General features: G+C 38.1%; 1 protein-coding gene across 1 annotated transcript in view; it reads right to left on the reverse strand.

Annotated features, from left to right (window-relative positions):
- The window catches only part of EML6 (EMAP like 6), a 298,693-nt gene that overhangs the window by 48,542 nt on the left and 226,140 nt on the right, over window positions 1–24,011 (reverse strand). Inside the window, exons 21-27 of the mRNA XM_072635548.1 lie at window positions 22,443–22,584; window positions 21,697–21,849; window positions 21,399–21,530; window positions 15,420–15,508; window positions 8,529–8,705; window positions 3,175–3,376; window positions 2,930–3,056 (exon numbers count right to left, since the gene is read on the reverse strand). Coding sequence (XP_072491649.1) covers window positions 2,930–3,056; window positions 3,175–3,376; window positions 8,529–8,705; window positions 15,420–15,508; window positions 21,399–21,530; window positions 21,697–21,849; window positions 22,443–22,584 — 1,022 coding nt within the window. The remainder of the gene's footprint in view (window positions 1–2,929; window positions 3,057–3,174; window positions 3,377–8,528; window positions 8,706–15,419; window positions 15,509–21,398; window positions 21,531–21,696; window positions 21,850–22,442; window positions 22,585–24,011) is intronic.

Consider the following 24,011-nt stretch of genomic DNA (forward strand, 5'->3'; position numbering starts at 1 on the left):
CAACCCATTTGATTACATTATAAAGATTTGGTCTTTGACAGGTTGTAAAATTTTCTCTAAAGAGAAAACAATTAATTTAGGAAAACCAAGCTTCTAAAAAGTTAGAAGTGAACCCATACATCTACCTGCATGAAAATTCTATTTCTCTGATTTTTCTTAGACATATATGACTCCCTCAAACCACACTATAATTAGAATAAACTATATTACACATGTTTCTATTAAACCTTTACAGTCTTAAAAATCAAACTTGAAATATCTCATAAAATTGAAAATTGAACAGACTTAACAAATAAACTTCAAAATACACTTTTGCCATCCACAAAACAACCATTCTTACACTAGCATATGGAACTACATAGAAAAAGGGAGAGAAGGAAGTTTCATTTTTGTCTGTCTATATTTCAACTTAATACTAAATAGAGATTTGTTTAGAACAATAATTAAATACAAACAACAAAACAAGTCTATTGTTTGTATGCTAAACAAACAATATATTGGCCTTACAAATTTCATCTTTGTTCCTAGGCAAACAAACTTTTAAATATCACAAATGGTTGCTGTCCTTTGTGCTTGAAGGGGACCAAAATGACATCCCTATTTTGGAGTCAAGGTACAGTGTATCCAGCTGTGGCTGATCAGAAGCTCAGAAGGCTCAAGCACAGGTTGGGCACAAGTAGATCATAAGAACATTTAGAGTGGAGATGTCTCTAAGTTTGGGCATCTCACGTTTCAATGACGAGTTTTTCAACTATCTTTATGGCATAGTTACTCTATGGTACATGGCATCACTTACTATGTCATACTTTATTATAGTAAATAGAGTTCAGGACTTGGAATCAGGAAAATTTGGTTTCAAATAGCACCTCACTAGCTTTATGACTGTAGGTGAGTCATTTACACTCTTTCAATTTCCATTTTCCTTCTGTAAAGTGGGTATAGTAATAGCACCGAATCCACCTTGTTGTATCAAGTAAAATAACGTATATAAAACACTATTCAAAACTTAAAAAGCTATCTAAATGGGAACTATTATTATTAAGTGAAACATACTTGAGGAAGTCCAAGAGGAAAAAAAGTTTAGAAAGAGAATAAAAACGATGTTATAATAACATATAAAGGCCTTCAATTTCTTTGAAAGTGACTTGGACTAGAGGCAAGTCACCGGTTAATCTCTCCCCCTACTTCAGTTTTAATATGTCCATATTAACAAGTTTTACAATTCTCTTTTCAGAGAAGCTAAAATGTTTTGGGAATTATCTTAACAATCCTTCCAAAACAGCCTATTAAAAAAGTATGAAACAATACTAGCAGCCTCCTTTTATATATGAAGAAAATTTAAAAAAAGGGAAATTTAACTCAGAAGGCCTGGAGTGTCTAAAAAATCCCTCATTCACCTTTGACGGTAAAATGCTATTTGAGGCCCAAATATTTTGCCCAGATTGTTCACGGAAAGTGAACAGCATGGAAGAAATCAAAGTTATCTATATATTTGATTCTGGTTAGGTCCACGCTGATAAAATGTACTTCCACAGTTCAACAAATTCTCCTCACTCAAAGCCTTTCAGAACCGGGCTCACCCTGGAAGCCTTTCTTGTTTATGCATCATATTTGGTGAAGATTCTGTGGAGGTTGTGGAGATCACTGAACCAGGACCAAAGCTGAAATAAGACGTCCTTCTAATATCTTTCCTTAACCAAGTGAAATTCTACAACCATACTCTGTACCTCATGCAAGAACCTTGTCCAAGGGTGGGGAACCTGCCGTCTCAAGGCCATATATGGCCCTCTAGGTCCTCAAGTGCAGTGTTTTAACTGAATCCAAACTTCATAGATCCTTAATAAAAGAATTTGTTGTGGAAAACTTGGACTCAGTCAAAAAGCTGCACTCCAGGACCTAGAAGACCATATGTGGCCTCAAGGCCGCAGGTTCCCCATCCCTAACCTAGTCTTTTGTCATTATGCTCCTGGTGACGGATGATTCTCCCTAGAAAGATTATTCTTGTAGAATATGTCTATGCTCTTTATAGGAGTGTATGCATATTAATAATATGAAACAATTGTTTTTATATGAGTAAACAAAATTTATTATTATTTTGACATAAGTTTCATTAAATATACAAAGACATAGTTTTTTGAGCCCTATAGGGATGGGGACCAAGTCTGCGATTTCAGTGGTGTAGAGCAGGAATCAGCCAACTGTGGCCTATCAGCCAAATTCAACCTGCCACCTGTTGTTGTGAGTCTACGAGCTAAGAGGGTTTTTGTTTTAGTTTTTACATTTTAATCATTCTGGGTTCTAGGGCTGTACCAAAACAGGCAGTGAGCTGGATTTGGCTCTCAGGCTGCAGTCTGTGGACTCCTGGTAGAGAAGATTTTCAGATGAGGGACCTTCTAACACAGGTTGTCCCCTTCTTTGAAACTTATAGAGATGTCTTAAGAATGAGTCAACTAGACCCAGCATAGGTCAAAGGCAGGGCTTGAACCCAGGTCTACCTGGCTCCAACGACAGCTCTCTATCTATTGTACCATGCTGTGGGTTTGAAAGGGTTCAAATGACTATAAAAGTTCTTTCTAGTTTCAGTACAGTCTTCATATTACATCTTAAATGTAAGATCCTAAACCTAGATAATTTCAACTGTTTCCTTAGTCCTTCTCTACAGTGGCTTATACCCACTACATGACCCAAAATAGCTTCTATTATAATCCTCGGATCTGTGGTTAAATTAGAAATGAATGAAGAAAATCTTCAGTGAAGGAAACGAATCAGTGTCCTGGATACTCACCACAACCTAAGTGGCCATTTTCAATATTAGAAATATCCAGACAGTAAATAGAAGAAACTGTGTTATTGCAAATTCAAAGGCAAGTAATAGGATAAATGTAATGGAAGGATATGGTGAACACAAACAAACCATAGACTGTCATACCTTTCCTCCATTGAAATCTCTTTCAGCTGTTGGTGTGGCTTAGTACCTTCCATTTCCCTGATGCTTACCGCGTAGATCTTAGTGGTATAATCAATGGCCTTTTCCCTGGCAACATCACTGTCATAGCCTCAAATCACAAAAGTGACAAGATTAGAAACTGCAACTTTGGTGAGGAAACACATGAAGAGATATGGATAAGCGGGGAAAACCCAAATCAATTCATTTATTTGGGGTGTGTGACTTACCTCCATCCTCCTCAGCGTCAGTATCTGACTCCTCACTATCAACCAATTTACTTTCCTGGGTTCCCACAAATTCTCTTGTCCAGATCATCAGAGCAGTATCAGCGCCGCCTACAGTTAGCAGTACCGAATCATTATGTAACCATCTGACGTTGGTGACGTGGGCCCCATGCCCCACATATTTCTTGAATTTTGCATGTTGGCCCTGCAACACAAGGAACCTACAGATTACCCAGGTGGCTAATCTTTTGCTTTTCTCCTCCTATTTACTCCTTATTACTTTCCATCAAAATTTCTTCAGGACATAATTTTAAGTAAGCAGCTTGATTAAGGAACTACTTTGAAAATTATATGAGCAGAAGTTGTGGTATCTGTTACAAACCACAAACGTTAAGAAAGGCTGCCACAACCCAGAGATATTTAAATGAAGTAGGTCAGAATGAAAGCAGATAATTTAGTCTAGTAATTTAGACTTCTATAGGCATAGGAGCATCTTTTTGCATGACTAAAAACAACTAAATACATGAAAAAAATAGTTTTACTCAGATAGTAGAATCTATTGGAAGCATCCAAAAGGTATAAATTTAGTGTGAAAGTTTGTTTTTATTTTGATCACAGTTCCTACAGATCATTGATGTTGTAAGATACTGATTCCAGGGGTGATCCCAATTGCCTCTTAGGCTAGAGGTTTATATCCAGTCTGTGATTAAAAAAAAAAAGCTTCTGTTATAACTTAAGGTTCTTGAAATGAGCAAATAAAATCTTCCTTAATGAAGACAACAGGATTATCTACTAGATATTATTTATCATGAGTTCAGAAGTCATTTCTACCACCAGACATTTACGGATGATAGAGATAAAGATATAGTGCTAACTGCAACTTAGAGAAAAGATAAACACAATGAAGAGCAAAGACCTGAGGCTAAAAATGAGCTGAGGATGGCAAAAAAATGCTAAGGACAACAAGAAGAACTTATAAAACCTTTGTTCAAGACATGAAGAAGATCAAGGAGATAGAAGGCCTGATGTCGGTGGATGATGAATGAGAGAAGACAGAACCATTTCACTTTTATTTTAGCAAATGATTTTCAGATTAGGAACTATAGTAAAAAAATGGTTTCCAAGGGGTTAAAACACAACAAGTGAGGAGATGGTTAGAGAAAACCCTGATTCTCTTTATGAATTCATTTCATTGGGATTAAATGAACTACATTTCAAAGTAGAAAGAGCTGGAAGATACAATTGCTAAACTGCTACTGTCACTGAACTTTGAGAGATCCTAGGGAGTAGAAATTGGAGAAGGGCAAATGTGCAGATTTTCAAAAAAGGGAAGAAGGTAGATTTTTTAAATTAAAGACCAGTGAACTTGATATTATATCATGGTAAGGTTTTAGAATATACTAAAGAAATGGTTTGTGACCGGAATCACTATTGATTGGAGAAATACAAATAAACACAATTCTGAGATACTACCTCATACCTATTAGCTTGGCTAAGAGGACAGAAAATGACAAATGTTGGAGGGGATATGGGGAAAATGAGACATTAATTCATTATTGGTGGAGTTGTGACTTGATTCAATCATTCTGTACAGTAATTTGGAACTACACCCAAAGAGCTATAAAACCAAGCATCACAATCTTTGATCTAGCAATACCACTATGATGCCTCTATCCCAAAAGAGATAAAAAACAAAAAGGAAAAGGATGTATATGCATAGAAATATTTATAGCAGCTCTTTTCTGGGGGCAAAAATTAGAAATTGAGGAGATGTCCATCAATTGGGGAATGGCTGAACAAGTTGTGGTATGTGATTATGATGGAATATTATTGTACTATAAGAAACGATGAGCAGGATGCTCTCAGAAAAACCTGGAAAGACTTGCATGGGATGATGCAAAGTGAAACATACTGTGTATAAAGTAACAGCAATATTGTAAGAAGATCAGCTGTGAATGACTTAGCTATTCTCAGCGATACAATGATCCAAGACAACTTTAAGGGACTCATCATGAAAGATACCATCCCTCCTCAGAGAAAGAACTGATGGTGTCTGCATACAGATTAAAGCATACTTTTTAAACTTTATTTTTCTTGAGTTTTTTTGTGTATATGTTTTCTTTCACAACATGGCTATTATGGATATGTTTTGTATGACTACATATGTATAAACTATATCAAATTGCTTGCCTTTTCAATGAGAGGAGGGAGGAAGGGAGAGAATTTGGAACTCAAAGTTTTAAAAACGAATGTTAAAAATTGTTTTCGCATGTTACTGAGGAAAAAGAAAAGAAAAAAAGGAATGGTTTGTGAGCATTTAGAAAGGGAAGTAGTAATTACTAAGATCTAGCATAACTGCAACAATAATGGGTCAGGCCAGATTAACCTCATTTCCTCCTTCACAGAGTTGATAGTACAGAAGATCAGGGGACTGCTATGAACATAACATACCTAGCCTTTATCTAACAGTACGTCTGGTGAGGCTTGGACTGTCTGTCTTTCCAGGGGGTCTATGTCTCTAAAGACCCTAGTGTATTTCTTCCTAGCTAAGAAAAAGAAGAAACTATCACAGGATTGGACTGGGGATTGATATGTTTAAGAGAAATCTCTCTTGAGAGATATTCAGAAAGAGACACACAGACAGAGGCAGAGACAGAGAGATAGACAGAGAGAAAGGTGGCAGCAATACCAGCAAATGGAGGATGTTTTCCAGAAGAATGACTCCTTAGTATCTTAGCCTAGGAAAGCTAGAACACTTTTTCCCCTTGGTTCCCCACTTAGTTTGTGAGACTCCAGCAGTGTTTTATTATGCCTACTCAGAGAAACTGTTGGAACAATGGTACATTTGCTCCCCTTTCCGTTTCTTTTTTCTGTTTTATTACTGTATGCAATCAATTTTTTTGTTGTTATTCAGTTGTTTTCAGTCATGTTCTACTCTTTCTGACTCCATTTGGGGTTTTCTTGGCAAAGATACTAGAGTGATTGACCATTTCCTTCTCCAGCTCATTTTACAAATTAGGAAATTGAAGCAAACAGGGTTAAGTGACTTGCCCAGGGTCACACAGCTAGTATCTGAGGCCAGATTTGAACTCAGGAGATGTTTTTCTGATTCCAGGCCTGGTACTCTGTCCACTGAGACACCCAGCTGCCCTATGCAATCAGTAGCAAGGTTTATTAGTAAGTGTCCCTTTGATATTTTAAATTTTGCTTACAGGTTATTTGTATTTTTTAAACAATGGTTTTTAAGATTAAAAATAAGATAATTTTGATGGCATCCTGAATTGCTAATGGAGAATGTATGTGATTAGGGAGGATGTTGTGGAAATCTGTGGATAAGTGGTTATATCAAATTCAGTTATCTGGAAAATCTCCTTTCCAGTCTGAAAGTTTTAAATACATCACTTGTGTGGAGGATCGGAGTCTTATGAATTTTGTTAATAATCTGTATTTTTATACCCTGTAACTTTGTAGAGAGGAGAAGCTATGAGGATCCTGGGCCCTTGCCATGGATTAAAACCCCCATGAACTAATCTTATCCCCAAGGAGTCAGGTTGCTTTGTACCAGGGGCTTTCTCTATCTTCAGAAGGTGAGATAGGGGAGGAGTAGAGGCAAAAACTTTAAGAGGCCATGCATGATCTGAGTGGAGTTCAGTTGGTGGAGATAGGCATGGTCATGGAAAATCAATTTCAACAACTCCTAACCAAACTGTCCTCCACAGTGACATCTGCTGGGCACCACATATAACAAAGTGTCTCAAGTAATCCTTGTGTAGAAGATGAAAGAGAGGAGAACTCCATAACAGTGCAGGTTAGCTGATTCACAGTTTAGTAAATGACTATACCCAAAGAGTAGTCATCAATGGGTCAATGTCACCTTGGAGGGAAATGTCTAGTAGAGTACCCTACAGATCTGACTTTGGCTCTGTGCTATTTATCACTTTAATCAATGAATTGCATACAGACAATTTGCAGATAATACAAAACTGGGAAGAGTAACTAACACATTAGATGAAGATCCAGAAGTTCTTGACAAGCTAGAATCAATCAACTGATCAATCAAAAAGCATTTAGTATGTGGCAGGCACTGTGCTAGATACGAGGGGCACAAGGACAAAGATGAAAATAATTCCTACTTGCAAGGAGCTTAAAATGATGGGCCACATCTAATATGATGAAATTAAATAGAGATATGTGTCAAGTCCTATACAGTTCAAACAATCAACTTCGTGGGAGGATGAGGACAGACAACAGTGTGCCAAAAAAACCCAACACCAACCCAGGAAGTTTTAGTAGATTGTAATTAAATGAATTAAGTCAAGTAATAAAGTCAATGAAGTGAACGGTGTGACATGGAAGCAAAAAGAATGCTACTCTGATGCTAAGAAAGGTATAGTGTTCGGAATGACGAAGGTCTGATCTGGTAAAATGTCATTTGGAGTACTGTGTTCACTATCAATACATTTTAGGCATGGCGCTGACAATTCTGAGCATGCTCAGTGGAGGAAGAGAGACCGGGATGGTGACTGGAGACCATGCCATACAAAGATCAATTGAAGGAACTGGGAATGTTTACCTTACAAAAGAGAAGACTCAGAGGAATCGAATAGCAGTTTCCAAGAATTTGAAGGGGTGTCATGGAAAAGGGATTAGACTTCCCCTGCTTAGCCCCAAAGGACAAAATTAGAAGCAATGGGAAAAAGTAAAAAGGCAGATTTCTGCTTGATGTGAAAAAAAGTTTCCTCTAGCAATTATGAATTAGATTAAGGGCAGATATGGAAGGGCAGATTAAAGGCAGATATGGTGGTGGTCTCTTTCGCAAAGGGCAGGGAGGGATGGTGTCAGAAACCAGCTGGAGTACAACTGAAAATTGGCCCATGCGCTTTCTTTGGCATATGTGTTGAAGATTGGTCTAATACGTATTATTCAGTAAGATAGCTTCTTTCCTTGTTTTTACTACTCCTTGGCACTGTCAGGCAATTAAGAAAACTTTTCAGAATATGCAGGAACCATTTTATGCGCCATACCAACAATTTATGAAAGAGTCAACTAGATTTTTATAAGTGCCTAACTTAATCCCTTGGTCCTTAAGGAGCAGTCAATGACACTGGGAGATTTCTGGTTTAAGCTATTAAAAAATTATTAGTAGAAGATTCTTCATGTATCATAAGTAACTGTGAAATCAAAAATGAATTTGAATAAAACAAATAAAATCATAAATGAACTAAAACCATAATTTAGCATGTTGAAATATACTATAATATAAAATATAAATCATATTCTAAAGATAAAAATCAATAAGATAGAGTATCTGAGTGATTTGTGTGACTGAACAAAAGTGGTCATATACTATTACTTACCTTTACAGGATATGAAAATAATTTTACAAAACCAAAGTCATCTCCTGTGGCTAAAAGGGAACAATCTTTGGTAAGACTAGCAGCATTGACATCTGTCACATCGCTATGTGCTGGCCAGATTCCTTCACAAGTAGGACCCAAAACACATGTCCACGTGTCCCATTCTATCTTCTCAATCTTTAAGAGAGGAGGGAAAAGAAAATCAATACATTTGGAACAAGATATTGTCATGTTTCATTTTCAGATTGGGAGGGAAACTTTTCAATACTAAGTAATCCTTAATGACAATCACAGATTTCCAATGTTTGTGTAGTTCTTATGTTTTATCCCCACACTCTTTTTCCCCTTTCCCTTCATTATCTCATTCAGTTTTACAGCTTAACCTATTGTCTATTTTTTTTTAAAAAAAGCTTTATTGATGTGTTTTGTTTGACATTACAACCATTACAGATGACTCCTCCCCTTTGTGAGAGGTACTTACAACAAAGTAAAACAATTAGGTAAGACATCACCTGAAAGATAATATGACATTTCACAATTACAGCAATCCTTCCCCTGCTTCTCTATGTTAAAAAAAAAAGTTAGCAGAAATGTATTTTCTCTCTCTTTCACTCCCCATTGCATTAGGAAAAAAAAATGGATTGGAGCAGCTAGGTGGTATAATAGAGCACCGGCCGTGAAATCAGGAGGACCCTGAGTTCAAATCCAACCTCAGACATTTACTGGCTGTGTGATCCTGGGCAAGTCACTTAACCCTGATTGTCCTCCCCATAAAAAGAAAGAAAGAGCCCGACTGCTTGATGTCTCCCATACTTCTTCCTTCAGTATTTTTCTTCATGTTTCTGTGTTTGCTCCTCTTTATGCCTCAAATTCCCTTCTCCTGATTGAAATTCAATTTTTTTCCAGCTTGAATGCCATAGTCTTCATGACATCCTCCCTGTTTGCTCAGTCAGTAATACTTTGCCCTCACACATAATCCAAATATTATTTGGTTCGTGCCTTTACTATGCAGTTCTCATGTATTGTTTTGTATATGTGCATATACCACCTGCCCTCTCTCTGAATTGTGAGTTCTAGGAAGGAGGTGATTAGCACCTTAATTTTTTTCTCTGTCTTCAAAGTGATCCAATGCTTTGTATGTATATGAATTAGGGCATTAATGGTTGAAGTGATAACCTAAGCTACATAAACAGCTTCTAAGAAGTATGTCCAAGTCTTTCTAAGATCACAATATGATGTTAAACTTTCAGATAAAAACTGAAAGGGGTAGCAAAATATTCAGATATTGTGATCTAGACCAATGTTCTCAAGATGCCCGCAGTATAGCTATGCATGATGACTATCTCTTGATTTGTAAAACATGTGATGAGAAGAAAACTACCATGAATTTAGTAACACTTTTAAAGGAATCTATATTTTATTTTGGGCAGTGGATAGAGCACCGGGCCTTGAGTCCGGAAGATATGAGTTAAATTTGGCCTCATACACTTACTAGCTGTGTGACCCTGGTTGGAAAAGTCACACAATCCTGTTTGTCTCGTTCCTTCATCCTATAATGAGCTGGAAATGGAAAGGGCAAACCATTTCCGTATCTTTGCCAATAAAACCCTAAAAGGGTCATGAAGAATCGAAAGCAACTGAACAACAAGTATTTTATTTATCATAATGGTATCTGTGTACATTTGATAAATAAATAGTGATACAGTTGTGTTTTAAGACATATTATAAGACATATTAGATGGTGTGCTGGCACTGGAATCAGTAGGGCATGAGTGTGAATCCTGCCACAGATACTTTCTAGCTATGTGCCTCTCTACAAATCATTTAACCATTTTCAGCCTCAGTTTCCTCATCTGTAAAATGGGACTAATAATTGCATGTTATAATAATGTTCTATAAATGTTAGCCATTATTGATATTATTGGGGATAGGAAATAGACCTGCGATTTCACTGATACAGGAACTCTCCTGGACTAGCTTCTTGTATGAGATATGAAATGTGATTGCAGAATTTTTCTTGGTTAAGGAAAGATTATTAGGAGGACTTATTGGTTCAGCTTTAGTCCTGGTTCAATGATCTCCACAACCTCCACAGAATCTTCATCAAATATGATGTATAAACAAGAAAGGCTTCCAGAGACAGATGATCTATATCAGAACTCCCAGGTGAAGAAAGCCCTTCTACCAGTATAAGTTGACATCTCTTCTGAAACTTATGGTCTTAGAAAATAAATGGGAAAATATTTGTAAAGCACTTAGCACAGTAGCTGGTGCATGGTAAGCACTTAATCAATTTTTATTTCCTTTCTTTCCCACTTAGAAAGTTGTCCAAATCACTGGAAAGTTAAATGATTTACCCACAGTCTCACATCCAGTATGTGTCAGAAGTGAGATATGAGGCCAGGTCTTCCTGGCTTTGAAGCTGGCCTTTTTTCCACTCTGCCAACCTACCTCTTGGCTACATTATCAATATCATTATTTGGTGAGTCCACAAAATGGATGTTTGTTTATTTGATGCATTAAATATGGTAGATTTTTGTTGGAGTTAAATTATGTCAAAAAGGTCAATGCCTGGCACACACAATCATACATACGCATACAACTATATGTATATGTGTACAAACAGATGCAAATATATACATGTATTTGTGTGTATATTTATACACCTGTGTTTGTGTATATGTGTGTGTGTATGGATTTGTAGATCTTTGCCACAACTTTACAGCCTTCCACGACACCTTCAGCTCACTGCTGTAGACAACGTCAGAAAACTGGGTATTTGGAAAGTGTGCAGATAATGGACTGGAGTTTTCATTTTTGGATCAGATGAATGGTCTTGTGTAAGTCCTAATCTAGGCTGTTTTGGGTGTTGTTTGATGCATGGTCATGCCGTCAGCAGTCTCCTCACTTCCTGTTATCACCCCACCTGCCAAAGTCATAAGATTTTTTCTTTCTGTCTTTTTACTGCCTGCTTAATTTACTTTATTCCCTGAAGAGGGCTATCATGTGGCTTTATACAGCTGTTCAAGTTATATTGGCTTGTATACAAGTTTTGAACTTGGAAAACAGTTTTGCATGAAATGCACAGATGGGAGATCTGCAGTTAGTAGAAGCAAATTCCAATAACAGGAAGGCTTTGATTCTTAGCAATAACCAAAAGAAGTGGCACTAAGTTTTCCTGGGGGATTTGGACTTGCTCATTTTCATTCAAAATCTGTATCTCAGGCATTATCGCTCTTTTTAGAGAAGCACTTTAAAACACTTTTAAAATAACTTTTAAAAAATTAGGAAGATGTAGCCAAAATCAAAGCTTAGTCTGCTCCCTGGGGAAAATTGCAGACTGTTATATTGCAGTAGCATGGAGCCTAGAATTCTCAGTTCACTCTCCTTCCTTGGAGGTGTACAGCCTGGGCTGTAGTCAGAGTGTTGTGTGATAATGGGATGTGTGTCGATTTCAAGTTCCTTGTTCCTTTGGCTATGGGTTCTGCTCTGTTCATATGCTTAGCACCCTGCTATGAAAATTGTAGTGGACTGAGCTGACAGAATGCCATTTCGGAGTTTGTAAAGAGTGGACGGGGATGCTAATTTCCTCTTGCCTTTCCTAAGTTTTGTGCAGGTATAGTGGGGGCCCATTTTTCCCACTGGATTATTAGTATTGGATCTCTTTGTCAATAGCCTTCTTTCTGAAGAAAAAAGGAAGTTAGGTGGTGCAATGGATAGAGCACTGGGCCTGGAATCATGGAGACCCGAATTCAAATCAAATCTCAGTCACTTGAATGGATCTTGAATGAAAATGAGCATGTCCAAATCTCCCAGGAAAACTTAATGCCATTTCTTTTATTGCTAAGAATCAAAGCTTTCAGGGTACTGGAATTTAGCTTTTACCAACTGCAAATTTTCCATCTGTCACTTATTAGCTGTGTGACCCTGGGCAAGTCACTTAACCTCTGTTTGCTTCAGTTTCCTCATCTGTAAAATGGAAATATTAATAGCACCTGCCTCGCAAGGTTGTTGTGAGATTCAAATATTAAAAATAATACTTGTAAAGCTCTTAGCACAGTGCCTGGCACACAGTAGGTCCTTAGTAATGTTTGTTTCCTTACTTCTAGGCACCAGCCACCGAGCTAGATACTGAGGGAGAAATTCTACGTTCCATCTCTGGCATATTCACTTCCTTTCTTTCTCTAAAGTGGCTTCCCTTTGCAATTGCATAAAAGATTGGCCCTGGTAAAAGGGCCAGAAAGAGTCGTAAGCCTTGGAACTGTTTACCCTGTGTCAGACCCATAGAATAGGAAGGTTTATGGAGGGGGTGGCTTGAATGGCATCCCAACCTGAGTTAGCTACTCTGTGGACACAGGCAGTGACTAGAAGAAGGGAAGCATTTATGTGTTGTTATTTTTCCGTTATATCTAACTCTTTGTGACCTCATTTGGGGTTTTCTTGGCAAAGATACTGAGATGGTTGCCATTTCTTTCTCCAGTTCATTTTACAGATGAGGAAACTGAGGCAAACAGAATTAAGTGACTTACCCAGCTAGTAAGTGTCTGAGGCCAGATTTGAACTCAGGAAGATTTCTCTTCCTGACTACAGGCCCATGCTCCATCCACTGAGCCACCAACTCTCTCTAATTAGAAAAAACTTTCATCAGAGGAAGCAAGTGCTCATTGGATACCAGTTTCAAAAACTGTGATAAATAATATTAAAACATGGGTCACCCAAAATGATAGATGGCACCCTCTTCCCCAACCCCTCCAAACTTAAAATAGCTTTTAGAACCAGAAGGGCTTTTAAGAGATGACAAGCCTTAATGACAAGTCTTCAGTCAGAAAAGGTATTATCAATCTGGTTCAGTGGCTAGAGGACTGGAGTTAGGAAGATCTCAGCATAAATTCTGTCTCAGATAATTGCTAGCTATGTGACCTTAGACAAGTGAGTTAACTTCTCTGTGCCTCAGTTTCACCATCACCCTATATGCAACAATTCACAATGCTAAGATTTCTAGTCATTCCTCATAGCCATCAGTTAAATTGTACAGTTAAATTAAGTATTTTCAAAGACCCCTTTTCTAGAAATTTCAAAAAGTGACTATGGTGACTCAAGAACTTAACTATTTAATCTGGTTCCCAAATCATGAAAGATGCTACATACTATAATACTGTTTTTTTTTAAAATCCCATAATCATAGACTTAAAGCTAGCAAGAGCTTAAAAGACAATTTAGTTCAAAGCCCTCATTTTACAGATGAGGAGAAGTGAAGTGATCTACCCAAGGTCACAGAAGTAAAAAATGGCAGAGCCAAGATTTGGCCCCAGGTCTTTTGACTCTGAATCTAACACCTTTTCCACTGGTCCATATTCTTTCCTGGTCAAGTTCAAAGAGCACAGATCTGGAAGGAAGATGGTGCCTAGCTGCCCAGTTTCATTTTGTCCCCTCAAAATGGAGGAACTACAGGCAACACAACTAACTTTCCTGAACTGAAGTTAAAGGGAACCATAGGATCATGGATTCTGACCTGGGAGGGATCTTAGAGTGGGACCTTATGGTGTTCTGCAGCACGGAACAATTAAGTGACTTGGGAGAGAAATAAGGAAGAAAAACTAAGGAGAAAAACAATTTTTGACCTTAGCAACTACTTTTCATTAATCCTGTTGCATTTGAAAGTAGTTAAATTTAAATAATGTAGCATTACAACCCACTCTACTCTATATTTCTTTAATATTTGCTATCTAACAATTTCAAAGCATTTTACACACTAAAAATTTATTAACGCCAAATATCTTTGGGTTATTTTATATACAGGTAGGTTGGCAAATTAAGGAGGAATGAGGGTAAGCTATTTGTCCAATGTCTCCCAATTACATGACTTTTAATTACTGATTTCCTGCCCTACATCTTTCTTTACAAGTATGAATATTTTGAAAAACACAATACGTAAAAAGCATTACCGAACCTTAAAGCACCATATTGTCTTGGTTGTTCAGTCATTTAGTTATGTCTGCCTCTTTGTGACCTTGTGAACCACACCGTCCATGGGATTTTCTCGGTAAAGATATTGGAGTGCTTTGCCATCTCTTTTTTCAGTGGATTCAGACAAACAGGTTAAGTGACTTGCCAAGGGTCACACAATAAGTACCTGAGGCCAGATTTGAACTCCTGTCTTCCTGACTTGAGGCCCAGTGCTCTGTCTACTGAGCCATCTAGCTGTCACTTCCCTCCACCCCCAAGCACCATATAAATGCCATAAAAATGCTTTCTCTCTCTCCTCTTCCTGTTCCCTCTTTATTATTATTATTTCCTTCCATCTTGTCCAAAACTATATAGCAGATGAATAAATCAGATTCTCTTATGGCCTAAAGTAAAGTAAATTTGACAATTCTGGACAAAAGCCGCATTCACCATCTTTCCAGGTCATTCTGATTCAATTGAATATACTGAAGCTGTAGTTCAGGTAGGGTCTGAAAGAGTTAACAGTTTCCAAATGAGCTTAACCTACAATCAGGTTGTAGCTCAGTCAGGGGAAAAATATGGCTCACTGATTTCAAAAATAGCTTTGTGGAATAGAAGAGTTATGTGGGATTGGAAGGAAAGGAATCCCTAGTGGCAAGCCTTAGATGAAGAAAATAAAAGGAAAAAAAATCCTCTAATCCTAATTAGTAGCAGTAGACTTGCAAGAAAGGAAAAAGAAAATGAAAGAAAAATGGTCTTGCTGTACTGGTGATATATCAAATAAACTGGTAAGAGATTAGGGAAAGGACAGTTTGAAGCATTCCTAATCAAGAAATCATTGGTTCAATTTTCATTTTTTCTTGTTTCTTTACATCAGTAGTTATAAAAAATGCATACATTAAATCTTCATGAAATATTGAAATTAATCTTGAATATGTTAATTACCTCTGAAGCTCGTATTACGTGTCTTTTTCCTCTTGGGGCTTCGAAAAAGAGTTGTTCTTTGGCACCTGAGTTGACTTGTAACAATTTTCCTGTTTATTGTGGAATGAAGTAGACAGAACATTTTAATTCCATATTTGTTACAGAATGATAAGCATGCCTCTTATTATTTTGTTTATTTTAGTCAAAGGCTCAAGTTGATTCTCAAAAAAAAAAAATCTATTGAACGCTGTAGTATCAATGTGGGTTCACTCCCTTGACTGCAAATAACCCCACAGAGGCAGCTTAGAAGTGACCTGCAAAATACTGCAGAATCAGGCTTAAAATGTTTTATTCACTAGGTGTTGAAAAGGAAGCAAACACTCTGTAGAAGTTCAAGATTGCCACAAATGTATGTTTTCTATATTTGTATGTTGCCTTCTAACACAAAGATAAAGTGAAAGCCAACCGGCATTGGCAAACAGATCCATGTTCTAAATGAGATCTGGGGTGTGAACTCTCAGTTCGTCTGTTCTAGATGAATCTAAATTTGTACCTTAAGGCTTGCAAACAGTGAGGCAAAGACACACCAAACAGACCATACATACCCATTGCTTCTCTTTTATTTCTAAACTCTGAAAAGGTCATGTTTGTGTGCTAGAACAAAATATTGACCACAAAATGATCTTCTAGTTCAAGGTAAAATTAGAATTTTTGATTCATGTGAGGAATTACCTCTTAAATTATCCAGTCTAACTTCTACCACAACAAAGCTGTTTCTTACTCAACAATATTTTGTAGATTTAAATGACTCAGGGTCAAGGGCTTCCTCTGTCTTTGTGAAATGTCCCTTAGGAAAAGATTATATTAATATAAAGGTTTTCCAATTGACACATATATATCCAATGAATTTAGAGGTCAAACAGGTATTAGCTGGTCCTGGAAACATGGCCTCCAATGTGACTTACCTCAAATATAGTCTCTCTTACAAATAGCAAACTCCAAACTAAGTTCATTTAGTTGTTGCCAATGTCCAGAGCTTGATGAGGTACATATACTAACATGATGAGAATGTGTCTGTGTTGGTTCTGAAGCTGTAGACAAACTTTAAAATGTGGTTTCCAGGACTGGGAATGGTGGTTGACAGCACTCTTCCCCATGTTTAAGGATAGGGACTATACCTATGATTTTATGGAGTGAAGGAACTCCCAGGAAGGGAAAGCTATCCCCTTCTCTGCAAGTTATAACCTTAGTGGGCTGCCTGGAGCACCAAGAAGGAACTGTCAACCTTACATATCAGAAGCAGGAGGTTAAGCCTAGGGCCTCCTGATTCGTAGGCCAACTCATTGTCTGTTAGAGCATGCGATCTCTCTACCATGATTGTATTATGGAAAAGGAAAGGAGAAAATGGAATTGCCATGACTTTTGCTTCTTCAGCACTAAAAAGAATAATTAATATTTCCCCCAATGAGCAGAATAAATCTGGAAAGAAATTTTACAGTTGAACATTCTCTAGAGGGACTGCCGAGAACTAAAGCTACTTAAAAAGGAAGGTTTGAAAAAGGACCTCAATGAAAATATTCTTTGAAGACATTCAGAGTCAACCCCAAGTCATTCATAGCCATTAGCATGGTTGGGTAATTGGAATTCTCTGATACCTCACGGTACTTTTCTATTTAATTTCTTCCTTTACATAATCTCTCACAAAAGCTCCTTTAAAATATCCCTGTGAACTGGGTTGGATGTTAACTTTTTATTCTCCTTACTGTTTTCTGACATTGGCATTCACATTGAGTGAAATGGACTAAAGAGAGGGAATGGAAAAGAAAAATAAATCCACAGTAATGCACAAACTATATAATGGTTCCTAAATACCAACCAAGAGTTATTTGTATTTTCAGTTGTCACAAACAATACTTGTGCCTGGGCCATCATAAATCAGTGCAGGGAATGGAATGTGTCAGATGCACTGCTGAATGCTTTTTACAATTATCTCATTTGATCCTCAACCCTTAATCCTTAACCCTTCAGGATAGGAGCTATTATCCAAATTTTACAGCGGAGAGAACTGAGGTAAACAGAGATTAAGTGACTTGCCCAGGGTCATGTAGTCAATATGTTTCTGAGGCCGTATTTGACCTCAGTTTTTCCTGTGCTCTATTTACTTATTACTAGCTGTCTTATCAAGTCCTGCACACCCTTGAGCCTGGCCCATGGTCCTGTAGGCTGAGTCTTCAGTTTGATGCCATGATGCAGAGGCCACAGAAGACCAAGGTGGGACTGGGAAAAGTTCAACTGGAGTCTGACCACTGGTGAAAAGAATTGGGCTATTTGGTGGGGTTTTTTTTAGCTAACTCATTTTGCTCCCTAGGTACTAAGCTCTATTTTTTTCTGTTCTTGAAGGAATAAATGCTTTTATAGTGCTTTTAGCACCCTGATCCAAAGCCCCAAATCTCCCAATATTGAAACGACCTTGTATATCTTTATACTCCATTCCCTCAAAGTCTTCACAAATATGTTCATTAAAAATACCTACCTACATATATAATATTAGAGTTAGATTCCACATTTATTTTCTGAATAAATCTGCTAATATATTTCTAAGTTTGGAACTCAAAGTGTCAAACCAAATAGACCAAAGAAAATGGGTATGAAATGATATCTTAGGCAAATCACTTAACATCTTAATTCTCTAGGCAACTCTCTGAGCCTATCAGTTGCAAAAAAGGTGCCACCTCGCCAAGGAGTTTCCCAAACCAGTGAAACCCCAGGTCCTATGTTCTATCCCATAAAATGGGCAAAAGGTTTAGATCCAGGTTGTATTTCATACTGTCATTTCTAAAAATAAAAAAGGAAGGTCATTCTGACCCTGCAGAAGGACGAGATTTCGTCTTATCATTGGTGGTACCCCTGAGAGAACCTCTGTCTCTCGCTTGCATTTCTAGGTCAAACACTCTTCAATTTTTCTTAGGATTACTGGTTGCTATGGGTAACAGAAGAGTTATAGCATGAGATTGATGCCACTTCACTGACACAGGTCAGTAGGCATGCGCTTTTATTTGGTGTGATAGAATTAGAAAAATGAGGCATATCTGGACACAGAATTTTGTCTGTTTGCCTCTCCCAACTACAATAGGATGTTGGTTTATGAAAATCAGGTGTTTGACTGTACAGTTGGGGCCTTTCCATGAGTCAATTCAGTTTAATTCATTTCAACAAGCATTTAAGTTACTATTTTGTGCCAGGCACTATGTTGTTCAGTCAATCAGGGACTGCATTTAAATGGGAGGTTAAAGGTTCAAAAATCCTAATGTAACTAAAGTCATCACCTTGAAAATTAGCACTAAACTGCCTAAAATCCAACACACTCCAGAGGGTCTGGGCTTTAGTTGTTTGTTCTTAGTCCAATGCAATCCCTTCCAAATCAGACTCACAGAATCTTGGAGTTAGAAGGGGTCTCCAAGTCACTGGGTTCAACAAGAATCTTCTCTCCTACATACCTGACAAGTGGGCATCTAGCCTTTGCTGGATGCTTGGACATGAGCTAAAAGACTTAATTATAAGAATCTTAAGTTGCTGAAAATGTTGCATTCTGTTGAAAATCAGCCTCCTTAAAAATATTTGCAACTAACTTCTGGATTGCCTGACTCAATTCTTGGGCTCTAAATATATGAGTATGATGTTTTCCAAAGCCCAAATCAGGAAATATGACTTTAAAAAGGACATTTCTTTTTGTAGAGGCTCATCTGTTTAAAAATAAGAGTTAAGGGTATTGCACTTTAGAACTTTTATGGTTGGTTAGAGCTCCAAACCTAGATACTGTGATTAAAACCATACTTTCTTTCTCTTGTCTCTGAAAATCTTTGGCTGCCATGCTGATGAAATTAATGCAGACTTTTTATCATAATAAGGATTCTTTTTGTCACGACAGCATGACCCATACAGACTATTATTCCAAATCTGAGTGAGAAAGGAGGGAAGGAGTTTAACTCACATCAAACTGAAGTGGATTAATATGCATAAAATGTCTTAGAATCATAGGCTTTTCTATTTCAACCACCTCCTTTTACAAACGAGGATACTAAAATAAACCAGAACCATGTGCAAGTTCCACAAGTAGGATTAGCCTTGGCTACCCAGGAGGCAGCAAAGTGTAATGGAAAGAATGCTGGATTTGTAGTCAAATACCAGACCTGTGTTCAAATCTTGGCTCTACCATTTAATAATTAGGGGACATTAAGTACCTCACTTTACCTCCATGGGCCTCAGTTTTCTCATCTGTAAAATGAGACTGTTGGACTGGATGGCATCTAAGGTCCTCTCCAGCTCTAAATCTATAGTAGTGTGATTTCAGAATTGGCATTGTGATAGACAACATCTTTCTTGATTTGGGAGCTAGATTAGCCAATCAAGTTCTTGACTCACCATGTTCACTTCTTGACAGAATGTATTTCTAGAAAGGAGGACTCTGAAAACGCTTAATACAAGACAATATTACTTCACAGTTTAAATGATGGATTTTCTAAGTGACTGGAAAAGGGAAGGAAAAAGCATTTGTTAAGCACTTCTTATGTGCCAATTATTGCCAAGCACTTTACCAATATTTCATTTGACTGTCAATGGGTTCACCTGAACCCATCCCTCTTTGGAGGCACTCAGCATGGTGTACAGTTTGAAGCATTCACCTAAGACCTAAGTTCAAGATTAGTACCTGTTCTCTCATGTCTGTATGAATGTGATGGGAAATCTCCTGCTCTCCTGCTGCATTTGCTGGAATTGCAGTAAATTCTGATAGGACAGACTTTGTCATAAGCTACCCTCTTTTACCTTGTAACGTCTGAGAAACAGATCAAATTCCATTAAGACAAATGCTATCATAATGAAGAATTGTCAAATAACAATCATTTCTAAGTCTTGGCTGAAAAGTCATACTTAAAGGAGTTATCAAATAAATATTTTCCTTCCTACGAGAGGAAGACAAGATGGATTGGTCACCTGGCAAGATGGCCAACCAGAATCCTTCACTAGTATCCTTGCAAAGCCAAAAGAAAATGGGGAAGGTCTTTGGCATATTGGGTGGAATTCCTCTAGTGAACTTAAGAGAGGACATGGCCAAGGGTAGAATAGGATAGGCAGGCATAGATGGGGTATGACCTGCCTTGCTGAAGGGAACATTCAAAGTGAGGGCATCACCAAGCCACCTGATGTTTCAAAATACCATCCCAGAATAACAAATGGACCTTCATTTAATGCTAAGAACTATAGTACAAAACCACTGAGACATGAACTAAAAATAAGCCTCATTCTCTAAGGAGATAGGTTAACATAAGGATATATAGAGGAAGAGAAGGAGGAATAGGAAAAGACTGTTTTACAAATGTGCATACAACATGAAACAGAGGCATGACCCCAGGAGGTGTGGGTATCCAGGGCTGGCTTGGGGGTAAAAGTAATTCTCTAATTCTTCAGTCCAGGGGTGGAGAACCTGTGGCCTCGAGGCCACATGTGGCCCTCTAAGTCCTTGAGTGCAGCCCTTTGATGATTCAGGGCCTCACTTGAGGACCTAGAGGGCCACATGTGGCCTCAAGGCCACAGATTCTCCACCCCTGCTCTAGTCCTTATGTGGAAGGTGAAGGTGAAAAGAGGGGACAGGAAAGGATCATTCTACAGATGAGCATACAACATGAAATAGAGGCATGGTCCTGGGGAAATGTGGGTGTCAGGGGCTTGTCTGGGGCTAAAGGTGTCTCGTTAGTTCTCTTTCAGGGTTGATTGCCAGTGGCTTCTTAGGAACCTGGGAATGGTCTGAAAAAAGTCAACAGAAGACAGAAGCAAGCATTTTTGTAGGGAAACATCTTCCAGAACTCAAAGGAGAAGGAGAGAGATGGTCATGTTTAGGCAGTCACCAGAAATCTTAGCAATCCTCATCTCCAGAAACAGTATGTATCTATTGGACATTTCATCTAAAAGCATATACTGCCATGATTCTGGAAAATCTTTTACCTCTGAAATCCCAGTCGATATGTGTAATATAACTTGAAGCGCCCTTGCAGATCCCAACTCTTTTGCTAGTGAGTACATTGTAAATGTCTACAAAATTGTCATGGGATGCCACGGCCAGGTATTTCCCTGTGTCTATGAGAGAAAAACAGGCCATTAGTACCAGATCACTCTATATGATAACTCACTCCCAAGAAACAGGCATTTTCAAATGTAGATGCTTCCCAATACAATCTACCTTATTATCAATTACATTATAAATCTGTGATTCCAAAGAAGAAGAATAAGGGGAAACCTGTACCTTTGGAAAATTTGATATCAGAAATCATCTCCTTCCTGTGGTGAAAGGAGACCATGTCTTCCACGGTATCAGCATTCACAACTAGGAAGCTCCCATCATTCAGTCCAACTGCTAAGGCTTTCCCATCAGGAGAAAAGGCACAGCACCTCCCACCTGACAGAGAAAATCCAAAAAAGTATTTTTTTCTTTTATTTCACAGAACTTTTCTGTCAATGAAACCAGATATTTGAGGCTATGTACCAAAAGAATGCAAGGTCATGGCTATTGTTGTTGAGGTGTTTTGGTTATGCCCAGTTCTTCATGACTCTGTGTGAAGTTTGCTTTGCAAAAATACTGGGGTGGTTTGCCATTTCCTTGAACAGCTCGTTTTACAGATGAGAAACTGAGGCAAGCAGGGTTAAGTGACTTTCCCAGGGTCATATAGCTAGTAAATGTCTGAGATTCGATTTGAACTCACAAACATGAGTCTTCTTGACTCCAGGTCTGGAACTCTAGCCCCTGTACACCTAGCTGCTCTGGAGTTCAAGCATTCAAATTCTGAATCTCTGAAGATACTGCCTTGTGGGACCTGATGATGGTTCCAGAATTGGAAAGGGAACAAATGTCAGAGATGTACGTTGAAAAAGAAATACACAACCCAGCCCATCTAAATTGTATCACACTGTTTATACTACATAATACTAATGACATCTATAATAGGATGGGTTTTAGACAGTTCATCAGAAACATAAGATAATGAAGGTTACCTTTTTTGAGCTTCCGAACAGCCAACATGCGGTGTTGGGATGACAGTTCCCATATTCGAAGAGTTTTATCATCACTCACCGTTGCACAGATAGGCAGGAGAGGGTGCGCTGCCAGACCCCAGACTTCTCCCTCCATATGCCCCTGTTTGAAAGGAAACAGAATGAGGGGAATTGATTTCATAGTTCTTGAAATTCTAGGCCCCATTTTGAGGCTCCAAATTCTGCAGAAATACAAAAATTCCAGACTCGTTCAACTCAACTACAAATACAAATACTTAATAATTCAACTCAACAAGCATTTAGGAAGTACTTTGTTCTAGACTAGGTCTGTGCAAAGCCTCTGCTAGGTAATGGGGATGTAGAGATGGAACTCAGTCTGCTTCTACTGGAGGAGAATAGAGGGTATATAGATAAGTAAATTCAACATAATACACACTGATGCAAATACACATATAGATAGATACATACAATACACATTTATGTATTACACACCAATAAATAAGAGCAGAGAGGTTGGGGAGGTGTAAAGAGTCACAAAAAATGCTGAAAAGGTATCAGAGGTGGTACCTGAGCTGAGCCTGGAGGAGATCTAGGAACTTCAAGAGGAAGAAAGGCATTCAGGGCATGGGAGATAATCTAGATAAAGTGACTGAGATGAGAAATGGAATTCTGAGAAGGAAGAGTTGTATATGATTCTAAGGCTGTAACCATGGTGGTGCCCTCTTTAGGAACAGAAAAGTTTGGAAGACAGGTGGGTTTGGGAGGAAAGATGGTGAATTTTGACAAACACCTCTTAGGTGCCAGCTGCTGGTTAGATGGCCAAAACAAAACTATTCCTGCCATCAAGGAGTTTACATTCTAGGAGTGGTGCTGGTAACATTATGTACAAAGACAAGAAAATACAAAAGTAAATAGAATTAAGACAAAGTAAATTCAAGAGGGAGAGTGCCCTAACAACTGAAGAAACTCAAGAAAGATCTCATGTAGAAGCTGATACTTTGAAGGAAAGCAGGGATTCTAAGAGGTGGAGGTGAGAAGGGGGAGCTTTACAAGTATATGGTCAATTATGCAAAGACCTGGAGATGGGAGATGGAATGTTGTACACAGGTTATAGCTAGTAGGTCAGTATGCTAGGAATGGCAAGAGTGTGGAGGGGAATGATGTCAAACAAGGCAGGCTAGAGCTGGACTGTGTAGGGCTTCACATAGCAAATTAAAGATTGTGTGTTTTATGTAGGAGACAAGAGAAAACTACTAAAGACTTTTTAGGATGGTCAGATTTAATTTTAATTTTAGTAATACCAGTTTGGCAGCAGTGTCGAGGATGGATTGGAAAGAGAAGAGAGTGGAAGTTGGAAGACCAATGAGAAGACTTTTTGACTTAATCTGGATAAAAGATAATGTGGGTTGGACTATATGACCTCTAAGATTCCTTCCAGAAGATAATATGAAATATCTCATTGGAAAAACAACTGACCTGGAAAATAGATCCAGGAGAGATAATGTAAAAATTATGGGGCTACCTGAAAGCCATGATCAAAAAAAGAGCCTAGACATCATCTTTCATGAA

Source organism: Notamacropus eugenii, chromosome 1 (assembly GCF_028372415.1).
Source record: "Notamacropus eugenii isolate mMacEug1 chromosome 1, mMacEug1.pri_v2, whole genome shotgun sequence".
In the NCBI taxonomy this organism is placed as follows: domain Eukaryota; kingdom Metazoa; phylum Chordata; class Mammalia; order Diprotodontia; family Macropodidae; genus Notamacropus; species Notamacropus eugenii.